The sequence below is a fragment of the Thermobia domestica genome, chromosome 6, assembly GCF_964235325.1.
Source record: "Thermobia domestica chromosome 6, izTheDome1.hap1.1, whole genome shotgun sequence".
Taxonomy (NCBI): Eukaryota; Metazoa; Arthropoda; class Insecta; order Zygentoma; family Lepismatidae; genus Thermobia; species Thermobia domestica.
The window spans coordinates 307,879,651-307,901,954 of NC_137459.1; the positions used below are offsets into that span (position 1 = coordinate 307,879,651).

At 38.1% G+C, this 22,304-nt stretch overlaps 1 protein-coding gene across 7 annotated transcripts in view; it reads left to right on the forward strand.

Moving 5' to 3' along the window:
- Window positions 1-22,304, forward strand: part of Su(H) (recombining binding protein suppressor of hairless) — a 697,852-nt gene that overhangs the window by 300,139 nt on the left and 375,409 nt on the right. The window contains exon 1 of one of the 7 annotated variants that reach the window (XM_081762933.1): window positions 18,838-19,347. The exons of the other annotated variants lie outside the window; for them this stretch is intronic. Within the exon in view, the coding sequence (XP_081619059.1) occupies window positions 19,321-19,347 (27 nt within the window). The 5' untranslated portion in view covers window positions 18,838-19,320. Of the gene's footprint in view, window positions 1-18,837; window positions 19,348-22,304 lie in introns of those variants that run through there. 7 annotated transcript variants of the gene reach the window in all.

Sequence of the window (22,304 nt, forward strand, 5' to 3'; positions counted from 1 at the left end):
CAGATATACTTCCTATTTTAACCATGATTAATTTCAACAATTGAAGGTTCATGAACACATGAGGATTGTAAGCGTTGAGTCAGTTCTAAGGGGAAAAATGATTAAAAGAGAATTATATATACTACTTGCAATAAGTCACATATGATAGCAGTATTTGTACTTGAGTAGTGACAAGTGAGAAGCTAAGACATAGACGTTTTCATCAAACATGGCTATTTTGCTTCTTTTCTGAATATGATCGTATGTTTTTTTTTTTTTTTTCATTTTTTTTAATGTTGTGATGACCTTGCATTCCGTTGCTACAATGTTTCACAGTAGTTTGATCGTCTGGATTCTCAGGATGTGAGTTTAGTTCTTCTTTGTTCCCAGGCATGGAGAGCATTCGCTTCTGCTGTGTAGTGTGATTTGGGTCGTTTCCTCGGATTTCGATCTGGATTGATCGTGGCGGGTTCTTGTTTTCGGCTCGAGTTGAGCGTCGAGCTATCCCAGACGGTGCGAATGGCCATTTTCCGGCCACGTCCTCTATTATTGGAGAAAAAGGGCTCGTGACAGAGTTAAGAGTGGGAATGTCAAGCAAAAAAGTGGCGCGCTTCTCACGTGCGCTCTAAATGAGTATAGCCACCGCTGAAGCTTTTTCACATAAGGCAAATGCTACTATGAGATAGATGGATATGCATTTTATTCTTCTACCTACTGTCATTTATTTTAAAGGTAGCATGCTTCTTTTTTCGATATTAGAAAGGTAATTTTATGTTTCCAGCATAATTATCCATGATTGTGCTGATGCTTCCAAAACTGTAAAATTACGGTTTAAGGTATAAGTTCATGCCGTTGATCTGTGAAATCACAGTCTTTTCTTTCTGCAGGTGTTTGACATAAGAGAGTTTCGCACTCTCGTGGTGTGAAATCAAACCCAAAAAAGAAAAGAAAAGGAATAAAAGGGAAAAACTTGACCACTAACCTAGCAAAAAATAAGCATCAGAGACACTGATAGAACAAACTGTGCTTCAGAAATAGTAAGAGCCATTTAAAAAAGTTTTGTTTTAAACAATTTGTTGTCAGAAATCAGTGATTTTTTGGTTAGGTTCCAGTTTCTAATAATTTATTCAAAATATTGGAGATTAAACTTTAAAAAGGGTAGGGGGCGCGGTGGCTCAGTGGTAGAGCGTTCATCTCTAAAGCTTGTGGACCCTGGTTCGATCCCAGCTCGCGTCGTGTGGACTTTGTGGTGGACAAACACCGTGCACGTGGGTTTTCCCGGGATTCTCCCTTTCATCCCACTTTCTTCATTCCATCTTTTCATTGATCTCTCATCATTACCGTCTCCTTTAGCCTAACCGGCATAATCATGGGACGTAACACTTAAAGATTTCATTTCTTTTTTTAATGGTAAATTACAGACAGTGGTTTATCCAGAATTTTTAACTTAGGGGGGGGGTGTTCAAAAAATCTGAAGGTTGTAATCTTGCATTAAGTTTTTTTTACAAATTTTAAAATTTGTTGATGCAACGAACGATTACATTGGATTTCCTTACTCAGCCAGAGACAACTAGCGTCGACTTTCTCATGCTTGGTGTGACGTCGACATTAAATCGGTGGCAAATCGATTGATCGAGTGTAGGACGTTATGTTGTAGGTTCACATCTCATGTACTCTCAGTGCTGAAAAGAATGGTAAACTGAAATCCAAGTCCAGAATCAAAACTATAACACCTACTGAGATAATAAATACAACACGGCTCTTGTCCTAATTGTATTGTAACAATCGAATATCTTTTGCTGTTAATAAAACTAGTTGAAAATGACTAAATACTAATTCCTCACAATTAAGTTATTTCTGTACATAAGACCTAAAAATATTCCAATTTAAAAGAAAGAAGCAGTAACGTTACACGTATTTGCATGGATATACAGAACATAAATGAAACTGCAATGTTCGTTAAAAGGGATCAACTCTTTAATGCGATTGTACAGTCACTGACAAAAGTTTTTTTTCCGTTTGGTAAAATTAATTTTGGAATACTGGTGGCATGGCTAGAATGCACAGAAAATTCTATTCTTTTTAATTTACTGAAAACTGTACTCAAATTGTCCTTCAATTCTGAAGTAATTTACGAAACTAATTTCATCAAACGGAAAGAACTTTTGTCTCTTATTGTACAAGGAGGTATTCACTTTTTTGGTATTATTGCATTGATGCATGCTATTCTCATCGTTAAGTGAAGCTTTCCTTAAGAGTGCAGTTCTTTAGCATATATATTTTTTTTCTCTCCCTCTCAAAGTGTGAACACAGAGAGAATTCTCCCAGCGTGTGTCGCAGATGATTGTAGTTGTCGCACCAAACCATTCACATCTTCTCTTCTTCTCAGTTAAAAGGAAAGACAACGCTGAATAATGAGAATTCCGTTTTAGACGACCTTGTAATGATACATATCTCGTGACAGTAAACAGGTTTGGAACTTGCATCAGTGATTTGAAAACGTGCAGTATATGTGCTGAGTAACCGAGAAGAAATTGAGTCAGTAGCTCTGGGTCGAGGGCGCGTCTAATTTAAATTTCCCACGGAACTGGTTAACTCTCCGAAGATGCGATGGCCCAACAAAATTGAACTTCCTACGTATTCAAGTAATTGTTGCGGCTATGGTTTAAATTTCGTGCTTTTGTCTGTCTTCTTCTTCAATGAAAAATACAATATGAACATGTCGCTATTTGTAGAATATTTAAATTAACTGAAAGTGATTTTCACTACTCGTTTCTCAATGGAAGTATCCTAACATATGAATTTCGCTTCCTTTTAACAAGCTTGTTCTTCCAATAAATAGGATAGTATTAGTTCGCACAAAAATTTCCCTCATTGTGATGCTTCACCCTATATATTGTGTTTGTATATGAGATCTTTCTGTTAAAAGTTGTCAGCTTCTTAAACAAATAACTGTCCAGGTCTCGCTATGTACGATCTTGTGAAAAAAAATGCCACTCACTCTCTCATTAAAAAAAAATGAAATTTTTGAGTTTTACGTCCCACGGTTATGTCGGTTAGGCTAAAGGAGACGGTGATGATGAGTAATGAATGAAATGGTGGAATGAAGAAAGTGGGAGGAAACGGGAGAACCCCGAGAAAACCCACGCACACGGTGTTTGTCCACCACAAAGTTCACTTGGCGTGAGCAGGGTTTGAACCCGAGACCCCTAGCACCAGAAGTGAACGCTCTACCACTGAGCCACCGCGGCCCACTCTCTCATTGAGAAACTGTATTCTTACCAATAAACGGAATTAAACAAATGTGGATCTTCCTTGGTCAGTAATACGTGGCTTGCAAATGTTAATGTTTCCTGTGACGGTTGCAATTACTTCCCTTTTTAAAAGTTGAGTTGGCCAGGTTTTTGTCAAGAAGACTGTACAAGTATTTGTGAGTTGCTTGTCTTCAGTACCTGCTGTTTATTTCTATCTTGTCATTTCGCTTCTTATGCGGTCACCAGCAAACTACATAGCCTTCCCTTCTAGTCTAGTGGCTAGGGCGAACCATTGGTACACAGGGCAACGATTTGATTTCCGGTGGGAGGGGATGCAACACATCACGATGTTATCCTAATATTAGTCTGCTGTGACTGGAAATATTCGAAAAGTCTTAGTCAGGATGCAGGTCGAACCAGGACTATCGAATCGGTGCGTTATGCTTGGGAAATTTGATTTGCAATCATTGTTATAGTGGTTACGTTTCCGGTATAGACGGTAGTAACTTCGTATTTTGCTGGTAATTTTGAAGTTATGGCTTAAGTTTTTATTGTCTGGCTCACTAAATATTCTGCATCACTCATACACTGATAGAGACGCATTTATGGACAGCCCGTATACATGTTCCGATTATACCAAAATTTGCACCACAGCATGTGTATCTGTAGAATAAAAGTTCCAGGACATCGGCTACCTAAAGGATGGGCTGATTGTAGTATGTAGATAACGTGCTACTAGCTGTTAGAATGTCGTTGGACAACCCGATGAATTTGGTAGTGACTGTGATATACCGTTGAATGTATCACACTTGATGTCTTTAATAACGGAACAACTACAAGTCCCGAGAAAGTCTATTGGGTAATAAGTAACGTGGAGTCTGGCCGTATTGACAGCGAGAAGTGATCCGAGCCAACAGCTCAGCCAACCGACCCGGCTCGAGCCCTCGATTCAGTTGAGGCGAACCGAACAGATGGCACATCCTAACCAAGCCGGCTCTAATGGATGCTCACCCCAAACAAGCTGGCTCGAGTCATCGGCTCAATTGAGCCGAGCAGAACTAAGGTCGTTATAAAAATCTCTTTTCGTCTCGTTATCAAGACAAGACGAGATGCAAACAGTGTCCCCTCTTGTGAGTAACACTAAAATTATTCCACGTCACTGCTAACATTTCTCATGGCTTTCGCTTTCCAGTTTACTCAGGCCATGATTGCAAAACGAGTTATAGAGCTGAAAGAGCGAGCCATTTATCAAACTCGACTCGACTCGAAACTCGGCCTCAAAAACAATGTCTCTGCTCGGAACTGACTCGAGAAAATTACCTTTGACTCGACTCGAATTCCACTAGGGATGGCCACAAAGTTCCGGTTCCGGCGGAACCGGTTCTCGGAGATCCGATTTTCAGAACCGGTTCCAGACCTGGATCCGAAAGCCCTCAAAGACCCGTAAAGAAGGCACAAAGTTCACCTTTAAGACATTGCAAAAAGGACCATGCGCTTGTGCCCTCCCCGCGCAGACCCGCTTGTGCTCCCAGAAAAAAAATTTTGGTCCACCAGTGGGTGTTTAGCCAAATGAGTTGACCAGTTTGCCTGTTTAGCCAATGAGTTTGCCAGTTACCCAGTTTATTTAGCCAAATGAGACAAGCGGCCGCCGCCTGGGCTCCTGCCTGTCGCTTCCACCATTTCATCTAGCACACTGTTCACAGCCTGCCAGCAGCTCAGGTTTAGCGTAGGGATAGTCACAAAGTTTCGGTTCCAACGGAACCGGTTCCGCTGGTTTTCAAAACCTGTTCCAGACCTCGATCCGAGATCCCGGTTCCAGACCTGAATCCGAAGAACCGGTTCCAGACCTGGATGCGAAGAACCGGTTCTAGACCTGGATCCGAAAAACCGGTTCCGGAACCGGATCTTCTAGAACCGGATCAGTTCAGACCCGAAAACCGGTTCCAGCAGGAACCGGTTCTAGCCATCCCTAAATTCCACTCGAGCTTCGAGTCGATTCGAGTTTTACCTCGATTCGAGCCCATCCCTAGCTGCAGCGGGGCGGAAGATATGCATGGCCTTTGGTGAGGGTGTCGTGACTACGCGAACAGTGCAGCGGTGGTTTAACAAATTTAAGGACGGTGACGAAACACTAGAAGACGCACCACGTGCTGGAAGACCAACACATGTACAAAATGAAGATCTCCAGGCTGCAATTGAGTCGAAAAGTGACCAGACATGTGAGGAACTGGTACTACAAATCAGTGTGAGTGGGGAAACCATTCGAAGTAACCTCCATCAACTTGGGAAACACTTCAAGTTGGATCCCACATGATTTGACTCCGGGCCAGAAGACTATTTTTTGTATCTGAAAACATTGTACTATAACTTGTTCATATAGAATTTTCCATAGGTTCTTTGGTTAGAACAGATATTTTAGGAGCTAGTTCCAATTATATATTCATCAAAATACGGACGCCTCTCCCAAGGAAACTGTTACAGTTAGATATTTATATAGTTAAACGAACAGTCTCCTGAAAAAATATTTCCATGTAGAAACATATTCTGTATTAATAGATTTCCATCGTTTTTGAATACACGCTGTAGAGCAAACCGGAAGAAACATTATATAATATAGTTAATCGTCAACATCACTCCTTGAAAGAAACCTGCATTTCAGTGCTTATTCCAAGAACAGCAGAAGTTTTGTTCGATCATAAAAGAAATGCGTATCACGTATGGAACAGTTTCACAATTCTTGAGTTGATCCCTTCACACACATTCAGTACATTCTTTTTCCCTCTGGATATAAAGGGGGTGTACGCTGTGCTTACATCCTGATATAAGTAGTTGGGATTTTTTAAATCATTATACAGCAGATTCATTTATTAGAAGAACCATCGACTGAGAATATCTTCTCGATTCGAAATATCAAATCATGATTAAAACTCAAAATTGCCGGTACGTCCTTCGCCACGTATTAATAAAATAAAATAAGAAACCTGATATATTCATCTGGGTTCCAAGATATTCTAAACAAATATTTTAAGAGCTGGAAGTAACTTTTGTAAGCGACTGTTCAATTACAAATTATTGATATAAAAATACTGTGTGAATTGATAGTAATATTTATTGATGGAAGACGAAAATAGTAGTCGTGGGAACTGTGTGAAATCAAAAACCCACCCAATAATTGTATTGGACTGTTACCTGCAGCTCTGTTCTTTTGAAATGATGTAATTGATCTGTGTTGCATGCTGGAAACTCGCAGGTTTGGAATTTTTGCTGTCACGCAAATTTCGTCTGCAGGCAGTTTCGAGTCATCCTATTAACCCGTTTCAGAGAAAGAACTCACTTTCCGTAACCATGCTGTTAACACATTTCACTTGTAAATACCTCTTTGGTAGCCAGGGTCACGGTGAAAGAAGCTGTACCAGTTGCTGGAGTAGCCAAAGAGTCTGCGAAGTCGTCTACCTTTTACGTCTAAAGATAGGAAAGAAGATCAGTCCTTTTGATGCACGACCACTCAAGTACGTTTCTAAACAAAATTATGCGGTTTGTTTACTCACTTAACTTCTTACGTAAATGATGCACTTAATACTTCTATCTTGGGTTGGAAGTGCTTTTCGGCAAACGAATTTTCTTGACACATGTTCGTCAAAATTGGCTGATTTGAGGAGATTTTGTGAGGAAGGAGGAATGATGCAATTACAGAACTCTCGCTGTTGCAGTGAGGAGTCATTCTTATGTTTGTGATTACTGTATAGTGAACAAGTGCATTGTGCTTGGGCTTCTCGCTAGGTACTATAGTCCGTTTTAGACTTACAAACGATCCTATGCATACATATGGGAAGTCTTATACAACGTGTATGTCCGTCTGTCTGTCGACAGACATCATAGCAAAACCGATAGAAAATAGCTAGAAGCAGTTTATTGGAATCGATTCAGTATCTTAATAATATGATCTATATCCTTCTTGAACCTTCTGTTCAACTCGAAAATGCTAGAAACAGTCATTCCAATTTCAGGGTTGATCGCCATAGAAAAACAACGGTAATATTTAGTGAGAAGCGTATTTTTTTTTTTTTTTTAATCGGTGCAACATCCAATCTGATCTCTTATCTCTGTACTAAAATCTAATACAATTTCCGGTCTCCGCATTGAACTACATACAGCGAAAACGGTAACTGATAGCGATAAATGGCTTTCTGATATTGATTGAGAGCGTCAGGAATAAGTTTAATCTCGACCGCTCTCTCTCTATCCAAACTAGAAGTGGTAAGAATGTGCAATTTCGGTTTCATCGCTGTTCGTCATAGTTTACATTATAGACACATGCAATGGGAGAAATTTCTAATTCATACATGTAGTCTGCTAGAAAAATTCGCGAATGAGTCAACTTGATTATGATTGTCTCTCATTTGAACCTTTAAATTGTTAATAATAATTAGGCAAGTGGTAGCGAGATCTGGAAATGCATCCTCTTACCAACCAGATGAAATGGTTAGATTCTCGATGACGATGGGATTTATTGTCATTCTTCTTTCTTCTGGAGCGTGTTATAGTGTCTCATCTAATCCTTATCAGATCGATACCTGTGAAGTAAAGGCGGCCGGTGCATGATGTAAATCTAACTTGTAGGTCCGAAGCTCAGAGTTCGAAACTTGGGTTGAACCACATCCAAGCTCAATACGTGGGCACAAGCTTGACTTCCATTGAGGGTGGTGAGTACAAGTTCGAGCAAAGTTCACGCAAAATAGACATCTTTGTTCCACTATAACCACAAAATATGTACGATTTTAATTAAACTTGACTCTGCTTCTTTGAGGTTTATAAAATACGACTGTTGTGTACGGTTCTAATGTATAATAATTACAAATGAATAAGAGTAAAATGAACCCAAACTTGCAGTTTCGCATGTGTTTAATGTGATGATAAATTTATGTGATAAATTTTGCTAAATTATTTGAATTTTATGCAATGTAACGTATATTTTATTTGAGGCTTCCTAACCATTCCCATTACTTAGAGCTGAAAACAGTCAAGAAAAGTGGTTAGATTCAGCTTATTAAAGAAATATTGTTCCGCAATTAATGTCGTAAAAAAGTATCTGATCCTCAGAAAACAGCAAGAAAATATCTGATATTGCATGGGTATTCTTGATTACTTAAGAATAACTGCTATTGTTTGGGGTTGAAGTTAATTAGATGTAAGGTGTGAATTTACTCCCATCTTGAAAGGCATGTTTAAAAATAACTTTCGTAAAACATATTCAATTAAGTGAATCATAACATTTGCGGACTTCAAGGTTTCCCAAAGTGGTCTATTGCCTGTGTTGTGTGGTTTACAATTTAGCACCGGTCCATAATGAAGCTTTGAGTTATTATTGTAATGAGTAACTTTTCATTCCATTTTTTCTACATTTTGGTCGTTTGTTATAATGCACTATCATTATCTACCACAATCATATTATTATTGTTTATATTATTATTATTATTATTATTATTATTATTATTATAAAATATATTTCAAGTAATGAATATATTACTTAGGCCTATTATTTGATAATGTCTATAAAACTTACAAGTAAATAAACAAAGTTAACACTATGTTACAACGAAGTGTGTGATTAATGTATAGAACCTAAACGAAATAAAATATTTCAATTTTACGTCCGACGCTTATGCTGTGTTGGCTAAAAGAGGAGATTATGATAAGAATGACTGAAATAGTGGATTGAGAATATGGAAAGAAACGGGGGGATTTCCAAGAAAATCCACGCACGCGATGTTTGCTACCACAAAGTCCACTTGACGCGAGCTCGGATCGAACCAGTGATCCTGTGCACCAGAGATGAATGATCTACCACTGAATTTCCGCGGCCCCTATAGAGCATGGAACTGTTGGTTAATAACAATGTAATCACGAATACAGAATCTGGAACAGAATAAGTTTTCCGTGTGCTTTAGATTAAAGAGTGGCAAATCGAAATAAATGATCTCGAAACGTTTATTATGATAGTTTGTGTATATGATGAGCATCACTGTAAGAATATGTCTGTTTGTGGCGTACAATTTTGTAAACAGTGGCTTGCAATTGGTTTATTCAAATAATGTCACATATCACATTTGACGTGTCAACAGAAAAAAAAAATAACAGGTTGCGTTATTTATTGAGACCTGGCGCAAATCCGTTGAAAACTGTCAAGCATTTTTCATGCCAAAATCATCTACACGAACCACTCTTCCAGAGTAAGAACCTCTGTACATTTACTTGGTTCGTTGCCTCAAAATCAGACAATAATTGATTGTAGCTGTTCAACTAACTTTTGCACAGTTGTAAGAAAGTTGAATAGAGAAGAAAGCTTTTATTCAGAAATTGGCAGAAGAGCTTCGTGTTGATTATATGAAGAAAAACGGAGAATACACTCTACACATCATCATAGATAGGTTGCCTCAAAGCGCAAACTGAATCAGACTGGAAAACAGAATAAATAAATAAATAAGAATAAAAAATAATAACAGGTATGAAAAGTTAGTTTTCATCCTCGGGATAAATCTTGGCATTTACTGAATTAGATATGGACTGAACAAAATGATTTCTAACGCTGAGGCCCCAGATCTTCTTATTTCCTTAGTTATGACGCTGCTTCGCTAGATGGTGAGAGAGAGACAATATGCATCGCAGAAACAAATTAAGACTTATCCTTAATGTTTACATAAAGATGGAAACAAAAAAAAAATAAAGATAACAAATTATCCACCCGTGGGCGTTCGAGTATTCAAACGGCATCTTCTTATCAAGGACAATTATGACGAACTGGTACCGATTTCTATGCTACGACATAATTGTTGAATAGAAATGAAACCATGTACATTTGCACGATTAACAATCTTTTGAGCATGGTTTTACATAAAAATGAGCATTTAGATCTATCATATGTGTAAAAAGTCCTGAAATGATATCAACTCGAGATCTTGAATCCGCTCTCCTTGATGAAATTCTGCGTACGATACTTATTGTTGTTTTAGTCTACAATATCAATATTAAAGATGATTTATTTATTTTTTTAAAAAAAGAAGGAATCCCCATCCTTGCGTATTCCACTGACAGCAATATAATTCATAGGCTTATGATACAATACGGAGATAGGTGCATGTGCTTATACAAATTTTCCCATTTTCGTGACGATTTTGTAACGGTTTCAGCATTAGGCTAATGTACAGCGGTTGGACAGAAAAATCTAAAATACGGATGGTATCGAGACGAGACTTTACACAGTCTAGGTCTCGTCTCGGTTGATAAACAGCGGTCTCGGTCTCGTCTCGAGTCAAAAATCACCGTCTCGGTCTCGTCTTGGTCAACAGATGCTTGTCTCGATCTCGGTCTCGAGGACCAAATCTCGGTCTCGTCTGAAAGTCTCGAAATAAATAGTGTGAAATTAAAATTGTGAAAGTATTATTATCGTACAGTCTGTCGTTTCCGCTTCTTATTTTGTGCCTTCATTCTTGACAATTATGATACGCTGTACCTCTTCATAGCTAATTTGCTAGCGCTAATACTTTCCATGCGTGTGTTCCAGGTTCAATCGTCACTGAGTATATCATATCTGGGATAAAATCCTAATAGTAACCCGTATTTCATTTTTTAGCAATAGACTTTGTCTCATATAGCCTCAGTACTGCCTATACAATTAAACTCTATTAAATTAACTCCAGTACTATACAGTAGTTTATTTCCTTCCTTTGAATCAGAATTGATCAATACCTCCTAACAGATAACGCAACACATAGCAGCACGAATGTATTAAATGGGACCGAAATTGAAATTTTACAATATCTCATTTATTATCCAATACATTTTTGCTTTGACTGTCATTTTAAAAATAGAATATAACATTCATGATCTTAACAATTAGGGTAAATTATTACTACAATATATTTTGTTTCTAATTGACCAAATAGTTTATTAGCGTTTCACATCTCCGTGTTTAATTTAAACTTTATAACACGAACTTCCTGAAACTTGTGGTGGGAGCTAAGGCACTCACCTTTGCTATGTGTGGTCTTGGGTTGGATCACCAAACAAGTTAGATTCAAAATCCGATATTTCGCATAGTTTGCGTCTCAATTTAAGTACATTCTGTTTCTTATACAAGTTCATAAGATCGTAATGCATTACATAAACATATATCCAGAGCCGTAACAAGGCGGGAACAACTGGGACAGTGTCCCGGGTTCCAAACCCATAAGGGCGTCGAAAAACCCAGTCAGGCTTACAAAAATTCTACTCTGAGAACTAAAGAAAGGATAATACGTAAGATTTGAAGAATTTATTGCTATAATTTAAATAAATTGTCATGGATACTGCAGATCTATCTCTTTGTACGCTAGGAAAAATGTCGCCCCTCGGTAGTGACGAAATCAGTTTTGGGGGCGCACAGAGTTATTGTTACTCATCTAAGTAGGGCAAAACAATAATTTGTTTCCTTTTGGAAATATCTAGCTTTACTCTTCGTACTACTATTCGCAGTAGTTTATGTGATGTATAAAAAGTTTTAAAATTATTATTTATTTTATTTATTTTTATTTATTTTTTTGCTCTGATTAACCATAGAATTTCAATGATGTCACGCAGAGACGTAAGCAGACTACAGCACGCTTGACTACAGCAGAGCCGTAAGCAGCACGCTTGACTACAATTCGCGTGGTCCCAAGTTCGATTCCCGGTGTGGGTACAGTTGAACGACCGAAGTGGTTCCACTGTAATCAGTAGCTCCACGTCTCCTTTAGCAGCCCTAGCATAACCGTGGGACGTTAAACTAAAACTAACCAACTCAAAAATCAACACAATACGTGTTACTAATTGTAAATCTTTGAATAATTGCATATACACTGAAAAAAAGCCAAGTCCAGATTTCAGGAGAAAATGAGGATAATATACTTTCTGTTGGGAACACAATGAAAAGACAGTGGTATCAATCGTAATACTGGGTGAAACACCCTCATTTTCTATGGCGACATAGTAAGTGAGAGTGGTGCTTACTGTTTTCATAGGAGTAATTGGTGCCCTCACTTACTAACGTACGTAGCCACATGAAGTAAGGGTGTTACACCTAGTATTACAATTGACATCACCACCTTGTCATGGTGTTACAACAGAAAGCATTTTATCCTCGTTTTCTCTTTATATCTGGACTTGGCTTTTTTCAGTGTAGCTAAATGGTATGGATCGAGTTTGAGGCGGTCGATGGTCAATCTAAAACAAGTGAAATATAATTAGGATGTAATTAGAACTTTTAATTAAGCATGGTTTTAATATAAAGTGTATACCAGGCCTAACAAGTAAAGATTCTCTCCCAACAATCGGGGATCCGGAAACTGTGCATATAAAGGGTGCGGCAGAAATAGACAATGTAAAATGGACATAGAAAACGTAACCCGATAGATAACGTGCTCATTGTTGTTTTGTTTTGTAAAGCGGTTCAAAGCATTGTATATGCAAGTAGGTTTGTTCGACTGTTCGGTGCGCATGCGCAGTATTGGAAGAATTTCGTAAGCCTTCCCTTAGTAGCCATGGAGCATTGGTCGGACGAACATCGCGCTTTCGCAGTGGAGCGTTTCTTCAAGAACAAAGACTCTGCAACAATTACGCAGCGTAAGTGTCGGAGTCATTTTAACATTGTCAGAAATGGACAAGTACCGACACGACAAACTATTCTTAATTGGGTGAAAAAATTCCGAGCTTCGTCTTCTGCAAGATCAAAGAAATCCCCAGGTCGTCGACGTTCAGTGAGAACACTGGGAACATAGAGAGGGTTCGAGAAACATTAATTAGACGTCCATGGCGTTCAGCTCGTCGGCATGCTGTGTCACTTGGCATGTCAGATAGGAGTGTGTGGCGAATAATACACCAGGACCTGCACTTCCACCCATTCAAAATTCAGATGATTTACAAGTTGCTCCCTGAGGATTTTAATGCTCGCGTACAATTCTGCTGTTGCAAATGATTAATGAAAACCCAAACTTTCTACAGAGGTTAATCATGTCCGACGAGACTCATTTTCACATTGATGGGTGTGTAAATAAGTAGAATTTCTGTTACTGGGTACCCAGAAATCTAAGGTTGTTGCATGAAGTGCCCCTTCATAGCCCTAAAGTAACAGTGTGGTGTGGTGTTTATTTTGATGGGATTATTGGACCATACTTTTTCAACGACGAAGATGGTAACACTGTAACTGTCACGTGTGCTTGATATGTGGACATCCTCGAAAACTTTTTACTTCCAGAACTGCGACGGCGTCGCCTTAGACAGATGTGGTTCCAACAAGACGTGGCCACGTCACACATAGCAATTGCATCGATCAGCATTCTTGGGAAGGATGTTTCCAGGACGGGTTGTCTCTCGTCGCGGCAATGTTCATTGGCCTGCACGCTCGCCCGACCTATCGACATGTGACTTCTTCCTACGGGGTTACTTGTGTTAACAAGTGTATGCAACAAAACCTGCAACATTACAGGATATGCGTGAATCTATTCAACATGCAATCCACCAAACCCCGCTAGACATGGTTCAACGAGCTGTGAGTGCTGTGAGTCGACGTGCAGAGATCTGTTTGAATAACCATGGTGCACACCTCACTGACATAATTTTCAAGACGTAGTTACCATATGTAATGCTTTTGTATGTACATTCTAGACATGTAAAACTTTTGTTCATAAAAGGTCATTAAATATTTAATTTGCAAAAAGAACATCGTCTAACTATTTCTGCCGCACCCTATATTTAAATAGAGCAGGGCCACGAAGGAATACTGGTGAAATATGCCGGGCTGACAGCAAAGGATAAATCCAATATGGCCGCCCGAAGGTCATGCCAATCGACTTTTGCAAGCAATCTCTCATCCACTTATCATGGACAGATTGTCTTAATGTTTTACAGGTGGATATATGTATGAAAACTACACATCTATTGGTTTGAAATTTCGCGGACGTTGACATATTAAACCCAATGTGGCCGATCAAAATGTCAATGGGTCAACAACTTGTGTCTGGAAAACGAATTGTACTATGGAAGTACAGTATCACTAGCGGCAATATATACTAGCTGAAATACCCATTCTTTGCACGGGTCACATAAAATATCTATGTAAACAAACAGAACGACGGAAAAAAGATATCGGCCATTTTTACTACTGTTACCTATCCTGGTAAACACCCCCTGAGACCCTTTGGTTCCCAGCCGATGGGGGCTGTATTTGGAACTCAACGCTTGTGGGAGTGTCACCATTGATCTCAGCGACCACGAAAACTATAAATTCAGCACTAATATCGGTCATTCTACTACTTTTACATTTATCGGTAACCACCCTACAAGTGCCATAACAGCACAAGATTTGCTAGGCATGTGCCATTTAGGTGTCCCAGCTACTTTTTAGATACCCGACACTTGGAACATATGATATTCATGTGCTAAGTATGTACTTCGGCTACTTACAGTTTTAGGTACTTGTTACACCTAATTGATATTTGCAACTATGTACTACAAATATAGCATTTATATACCTGACTCAGTTTCTCACTCTAACAGTCATTTGTTTCCATGTCGTCACTTGGGACATATATCTGTCATGTTCTAGGTACGTTCTTTATGTACAACTGTGAGCAAAATAAATGACGCGTCTCTTTATTCTGATGTTTTTTTTTGAAAATATCTCCATTTCCTTTATATGTTTGAAATTTCGGAAGGTTTCCCCAGCAGGACAGGTTAATAACAAACCCGTTTTTAATATTTATGTTAGATATTAGCTAAAATAAAGAAATTAGAAGCAAAAATCATTAAATCCACATAAATCTCGAGAATTACCAACTCTGCTAAAGTGGGAATTTTTTAAGAACGCGAGGGAATTCTGCAGTTCAACATGAAGCAGAAACATCTATGTCATTGAGAGAAACGTGCATTAGATCTACAAACGAAACTTTTAACGAAATATTCCTAATATGTCTTATTACGTGCATTATCAGCTAACTCCAAATATATGAATCTATGCTAAGTATTAACGTATAGATAGAGCAAATAGTGGAAATTACCTATGGGAAAGGACGAATTGGTAGCACAATCGTAATGAAAAATCTTCTTTACCGGAACAGACTCAGTAAGCTGTGACTTGCGTCCAAAACAGCTTGGATCCGACGTGGAATGGACGTATACAGCTCCTTAATCGTGGGGTGTGGAATTTTATATCATTGTTCCTCCAAAACATGCTCCAGTTCCTTCAGGGATGTTGGTGGAGGGTAATGAGATCAAACACGCCTTTCTAACTCAGACCACAATGGCCCAATGATGTTCAGATCTGGTGATTGTGGGACCCAGGGGAGGTGTGATAGCTCCTGGTGATCTCCTCAAACCCTGATTTCACCGTTTTTGCAGCGTCACAGGGTGCCAAATCATCTTGGTAGATACCATCACCATCAGGGAACAATATTTGGGCCATGGGTAGAACCTGGTCCCCCAAAATGGCCTCACACGCCTTAACATTCATCACTCCATGCAGGGCTATGATTGGACCTGCAGAAAACCACGATATCACTGCCCATAGTGTAACAGAACCACCCCCCATGCTTTACAGTTGGGAGCAGACAGTCTGTATTATAGGCCTGCGACGGTGTTCTCCATACGTAAACATGACCGGTTGTTGGAAACAAGGTGAAGGTCGATTCATCGGACCACATTACGTGTTTCCACTGCTCACGAGTCCACGCCTTGTGGCCCTTGCACCACTGAATACGCCTCTTCGCATTTACTGCTGTGACCAGGAGTTTGGCGATAGCGTCCCTGCCATGAATTTTCATTTTATGAAGTTCCCGTGGCACTGTTTTCGATGAAACTGGGTTCTGTAGGCCGGAATTTAGTTCAGACGTAATTTCCATTGCCGTGGTCTTCTTTTTATCTGCTACAATCCGTTTTAATGCCCTCCGGTCCCTATCTGACAGGATTGTCTTTCGACCACTCTTGTGCTTTGCAGACGTCCTTTGGCCATTAATTGTGTATGCCCTCGTGACATTGGACATGCCTTTCGATACCCCACAATGTTCGCCACTGTTGCCACTGAAGCTCCAACCTGACGGGAACCAAGGATCATGCCTATTTGAAAGTCTGTCAAGTCGCCCATTTTACCGCACCACTTTCACACCATGACACTCTCAGGTGAACTGATTACTGCTGACGGAAGAGGAAGGTCCACATGACACATTGAAAACAGAAAACGATCGGCAACCGCAACACGCGTTGTACAGTGGAGGGCCAAACTTACGTGTCCTGTATGAAGTGTTTTTAGATTATTATTATTATTATTATTATTATTATTATTATTATTATTATTATTATTTTGTCCAACCCCTGTATATTCAATGGATTGTACAGACAAACTTGTGAGTGAGCCAAAGCTCACCTTTGACACACACCAGTGGAAGAGAAGCCTCCAGTTACATTTAAAACAGCTAGATATCTACCAACAGTTAACCTTAGCACTTTTTAGTAGCGGGGTGATTAAGAAACATGGGGTGATATCAGTGAAACGGAGAAGTTACTCATTATTCGCAATTTTGAAGTAGTTATTCGCATTTGTATCAACGAAAAGAAAACTGAGCACTACTCGTCTCGGCTGACCTCGGAGAAGCCCCGCCCTTTTGAAGTAACCACACCTCTATTCTCGACACGAGTAAGGAGTAACTACTCCGCGTTTGATATCAATAAAAATCAACGACTTCTCTGTGATGCTAATAACTTCTCCAAATTTGTGGAGCAAGCTAAATAGGTGACTCCGTGCGAAATATGGCAGAGTATATGATTGTTTTGCTACATAGAAAATCTTATAAACTGCATAAAAATGTTGCAAATGTAGATTACAAAAAACATCATAGGTTCATGAAAGAAAATATAGAGTGGTTAGGATATATATATATATATATATATATATATATATATATATATATATATATATATATATATATATATATATATTTAAGGAGAATCAACCGAAATTTGGGCTGGTGCACTACGTAATGACGAAAAGATGCGGGTTTTCTTCCGTTACATGAGTGATCCGGGATTTTAGGTCGGAATGTCAGGGGATTCGAGTGTGGTTCAAAGTACTGTGTCTATGACTACTACAAGTGTATTGGATGTGATTATTGCGAAATCAGAAAATTTATTGTTTCCGGAAGTGTGCGTAATATGCAAACAGCAAAGACAGAGTGGCAAGAACAATATAAATTTCCTGGTGCTATCGGAGCACTTGATTATACGCTCGTGGCAATAAAGAAACCTAGTATTTTGAGACGAATACGCTAATAGGAAGAGCTCCTTCGTGGCTAAGCAGTTAGCGTACATGCCTTTGGATTGAGAGACTCGCGTTCAATTCCCGGCGGGAGCTCATGTGGTTCGGATTCCATGTTAATCAGTGGCTCCCGTCTCATATAGCCTCGTTACTGAAAAAGACGTTAAATTTAGAAATCAACTCAAATTTAGAAATTGAGGGAGGAGATTACTCCAGGTGTAGTTACTCCGATCCTCGAGCAGGACTTCTCAGGAGTAGTTACTTATTTTTATTGATATCACCCATGGTTTCTCTGCACGTAGTTCATTTTCGACTCTCACTAAACTCTTGTCCCTCACTAAACTCTTGCTGTGCGTTCTGTATAGTTTTCAGGTAAAATTTTATTTTATTTTATTTATTTTTTTTAAAGAAAGAGTTATAGGCCTATATCCTCTGTAAATAGCTGATATTTGAATATTTTATTTGTGATGAAGTTTATAAAGGAGATATTTTTGTCATTAAGATGGTGAAATATCTACAGGGTCTCAATATCTGGTAGAATTTAAACATTTAGATAATCCATTTGTATTGTGAAGGCAATAGTGTTGATAGTAGCCATGATATATCTTTTGTGCAAGTTGTAAAGTGTTGTTACTATGAGTTAGCTTTTCAATTATAGAGAAGAACAAACATTTATGAAGTTCGACTTCTACGATTGCCAATTGAACAAAGGTAAGTAAATCTAATGTTTTAACTTTTCTAATCACAATAGCGTCTTCCCTTGTGTTTGTGTTCCCGTTCTCCGGCTCCAGGTGGCTTTGAAGGTTTTCCCACAAATATCAGTTCTGCTGAGGGATCACAGTACCCTACAGGTTAAAAAAAAAAAAAAAAGAGAGAGAGAAATGATATGGAAGAGTGCGTTGAAGGAGAAAAATAATAAAATTGTCTATCTATGGTTAGATTTGTCAACTGACCAATGGCTCAGTTATGACTATCATAACCCTCCCTTCCAAGTAAATATATACGCCTCTTTCACCATAGTTGTACCACGCCCCCTCTCTTCCTCCCACGTTCAGTAGCTTTTACGATTAGCTGAAGACTGAAAGTAGCACGAACTGCAATTCAATGAGCGGCTGACTTTGTAGCGTATGGGTATAAGAGTGGGGGTGGTCTACCACTTTAATTACGTCATCAGCTGAGTATGTTTTGATTGGTAGAAAGAACCTGCTTCCCAGACTCAGTGACACGGCTTTCCTTCGCGCAACCACTTGTTGATCCGAGCATCAATAAGTCGCAGAAAACTGGTACATTACATTGTCCCCTTCCCCCACCAAAGTGTATGTGGTTAGTGTATTGCATGAGTTCCAAAGTTTTGCTGATCACTGTATGACTAACATAAGCAACTTCCATCTTTTTGTTGTTCTTATTTGAGAAGTTTGAACTAGTCAGTGTTTATTTGTTTTATTTAGTGACTGCGAATAAAGGATTTTGGAGATTTGTTTTCATCTTCAGTAAGTTTTTTTTGTGTGTTTTCTATAAGAAACAGTTTATCTACAAACTGATCAGCTAGTGTTTCTAATGGAATCGTTCCGACAAATCCAGTAAGGATTTGTTGGTTCTAAACAAAAAAGTGTATTAATTTGGAAGTGATCGCACGCAAAAGTTATTATTAAAGTTTGTGACCTGGCGGGCACAACTGACCTCGCCGGTGACCCGCTCCTCAGCGGTGGCCAATTGTGCGAAGAAGACGAGGGCGTTCCTCAATTCCATCCGGATCTTCAACACGGAAGGATGAACGACGTGTATGTTACCTCCCAGGTAAAAGAAATTGAATATTTTACCATTATGTTAATTTTATACTCAAGTATTGACTCCCGAATACTGTCATTGGTAACAATTCTTCCATCTTTGAAGCTTATCACCCGAGGCTTCCCTATTATCTCCAGCATCCTTAACGAAAATTTGTCAGGCGATGCCATTTTCTCACGGTGTTGGAACTTCGACAAAAGATCGAGTTATTTGTTGCCCTTCAGGACTATGGCACTACATGGGTGGAGTCCACTTGTGTTTCGGACTCTCAGCTAGAAGATACCGCATGCCATTGTCTGATCCGTTTGGCATATGGCAAGGAAGTGCATAGCATTAAAATAACAATAACAATTACCAATTTTCCAATTCCAGAAATAGACAAAGAACACATACAATTGAAGTCACAATGGAATTGTCTACTCCAAGTTTTTTTTTTAAATATTTCTTTTTATTGGTTCTTATATATGTTCCTGAATTCCATGAGATAAAATAAAATTAATTACTCTAATTTTTTTGAACTTCGCTGTCAAAATCTAAATCAATTGTAAACTTTTAGATTTTTCCTGGCATTGGTAACTAAACAGATTTAATGTTGTATAGAACTACCTTACATAATAAGTTATAGATTTGTTGTTTTCAACTCAATAACAATTTCAAACTCCTTTTAAAAAAATGAGAATGCATTTTGAAGGATAATAGAGTTGAATTGCTACTTAGCGCAATCAGAAAGGCAGGTCGCAGTGTCATATACAATATTGGTTAGTAGCACGAAATAAAATGATACTCCGATTATATATCTTGTATGTTGTGAATATGTAGTCACTTTGAGTACTCCAGATCAAAAAAAAAAAAAAAAGAAAAGAAAAGTTACATATCATATCAACACAGCTATTGAAGGCATTCAGAGTAAGGAAAGATAAAAGTTTGTCCTCAGGTTCTGATCAAGTTCCTCAATAGAATGTTGGATATTTTTGTTTATAATAATTAAAAATCTCTTAATTAAAATGAATTTTCCCCTCCATTACTTTATCATCTGGTACTGCGCTATGGAATCGGAGCTAGGAAATACGATAATTTTTATATTGCAAAATTTCAGAAGTTAGGATGTTCAAGAATTTCCTTGTTCTTCAAGAACTAACTTCTAATTATGAAAGTATTTGCTGAACTATTGAAGAAATTTGAATATTTAGTAAGCATTACAGTTTATTCCATCAATTCTAACGTGTGATTTAGGTCTATATCGAAATAGCCTCACGAAGACTTGGAGACTTGAACTGGTGAATGAGCAACAATACTTAACCCATCTACAACAGATGTTGTCACTGATAAGATTAAAACATTTCATTTTGCTCTTTAATTAGTCGAACCCTTTTTCTAGTTTTATTTCTCATTGAAGTATTATTCCAGTGTAACATAATAAAAATTTATAGCCTTCGGAAGATTTCCTAGTGATTTTGTAGGTTTCAGTTTCCATGTATCGATAGTCAGAAACAAATGTTAAGTTAGATTATATGCGGAAGGAGTGGCTATATTAGAAACCCGTACTGCTTTGATATGAATAATGGTACTCTGCAAGTACGGCTTTCTGTAGAAGTTATTTTTTTTTTTCAGCAATGTTTAGTATTCATATTCGCATAGTGCATTAATATTAATATTCGTTATTGAACAGTAAACATTGTTTCATACTCTATAATAAATCCTCGTTTGCCATGTTAGTATGTATATATAAATATATATTTCCTACTGAAGTGCAATGTAATGATACTTGGCTGCACTTCCAAATAAGTAAACAGTACAAGAAGTAGAAATTGAATTAAAAAATTAATCTCTTGGCATGTTTTAGTAATTGCGTTTTATCGTTAAGGAAAACAAACGACAAAATTGTTGTTGAACCTTAAATTTGCTGTGAGTAACCTAGTTATAACAAAGCTAGACCTAAATTTTATACATATATATTAAATTATATAGTAATAAAGTTCCACCTGGAATAGTGATTAAGTTTACAGTTTAAAATTTCCTCTTTTTTTCCGTTGCTATAAGATCAAAAGGCTTCTAGATCCCTGTTGTTATATAAAAATCGAATTGTTTAATTGAGTGGATTTTTTAAATTATTATTATTTATGACTTATTTTTCCCGTAAACGCAACTTTGCTAAGTCTTTAGTAATCTTCTTTGAATATGCAGGCTAGTTGGTAATTCTTCGTTTCTGGTTTTCTCATGGTTTCAAAATGTATTATATACAGGTAATTTGTAGCTGGATTTCATGTATGTTTCTATTAGGTAATCCATCTGCCTTGTGCGGAAGTTCCATTATAAATTACTTTTCAAGTCCGAAATGTGAGTAGTATTTATATGCACCACTGCTTTCCTCTTTCGGCATGCTTTTAGGCTCTTGAACTAGGAAAAGACGGCCACAAGAAAAGATAAATCTATTTATGCAATAATTAATCAGCCGAACTGTGTGTTACGGCCTGCAGTTCTGCGGTTGTTCTTTCTTTCTTCAATATTAAAAGGAAAGGAATTAATAGTTTTAATTAATTTTCGATTTCGTATTCGTTTTTCCGACGTTTAATGCCCGTTTCATCACCGAAGCTATATCAGACGTGGACCTACGGTTTAACTGGAGCCCGAACCACCTGCACTTCCGTCGGGAGCCGAACACGATTTCACATTATGATTTTCCTGTTCAAAAGATCTAATGATTTATATAAACTTTATGTCCTTTGGCAGCTTGAAAGTCGATTCGTTACAAACTCGAATTTGAGTTTGAGGTGCTGTATTACCAGCAGAATTTGAGCTTGCAAATACGCACGCTAAGACCTCAAAGAAACCGAGATCTTTGAGAATATTGTGTCTTAGATGTTAGGAGTAACACACACGATGCCTATTAATTTTTGTTCTTGTTACAGTTTTGATTCTCATTGTTTGTCGTAGCTACTTGTAGTCTCCCAGTATCAATAATCATT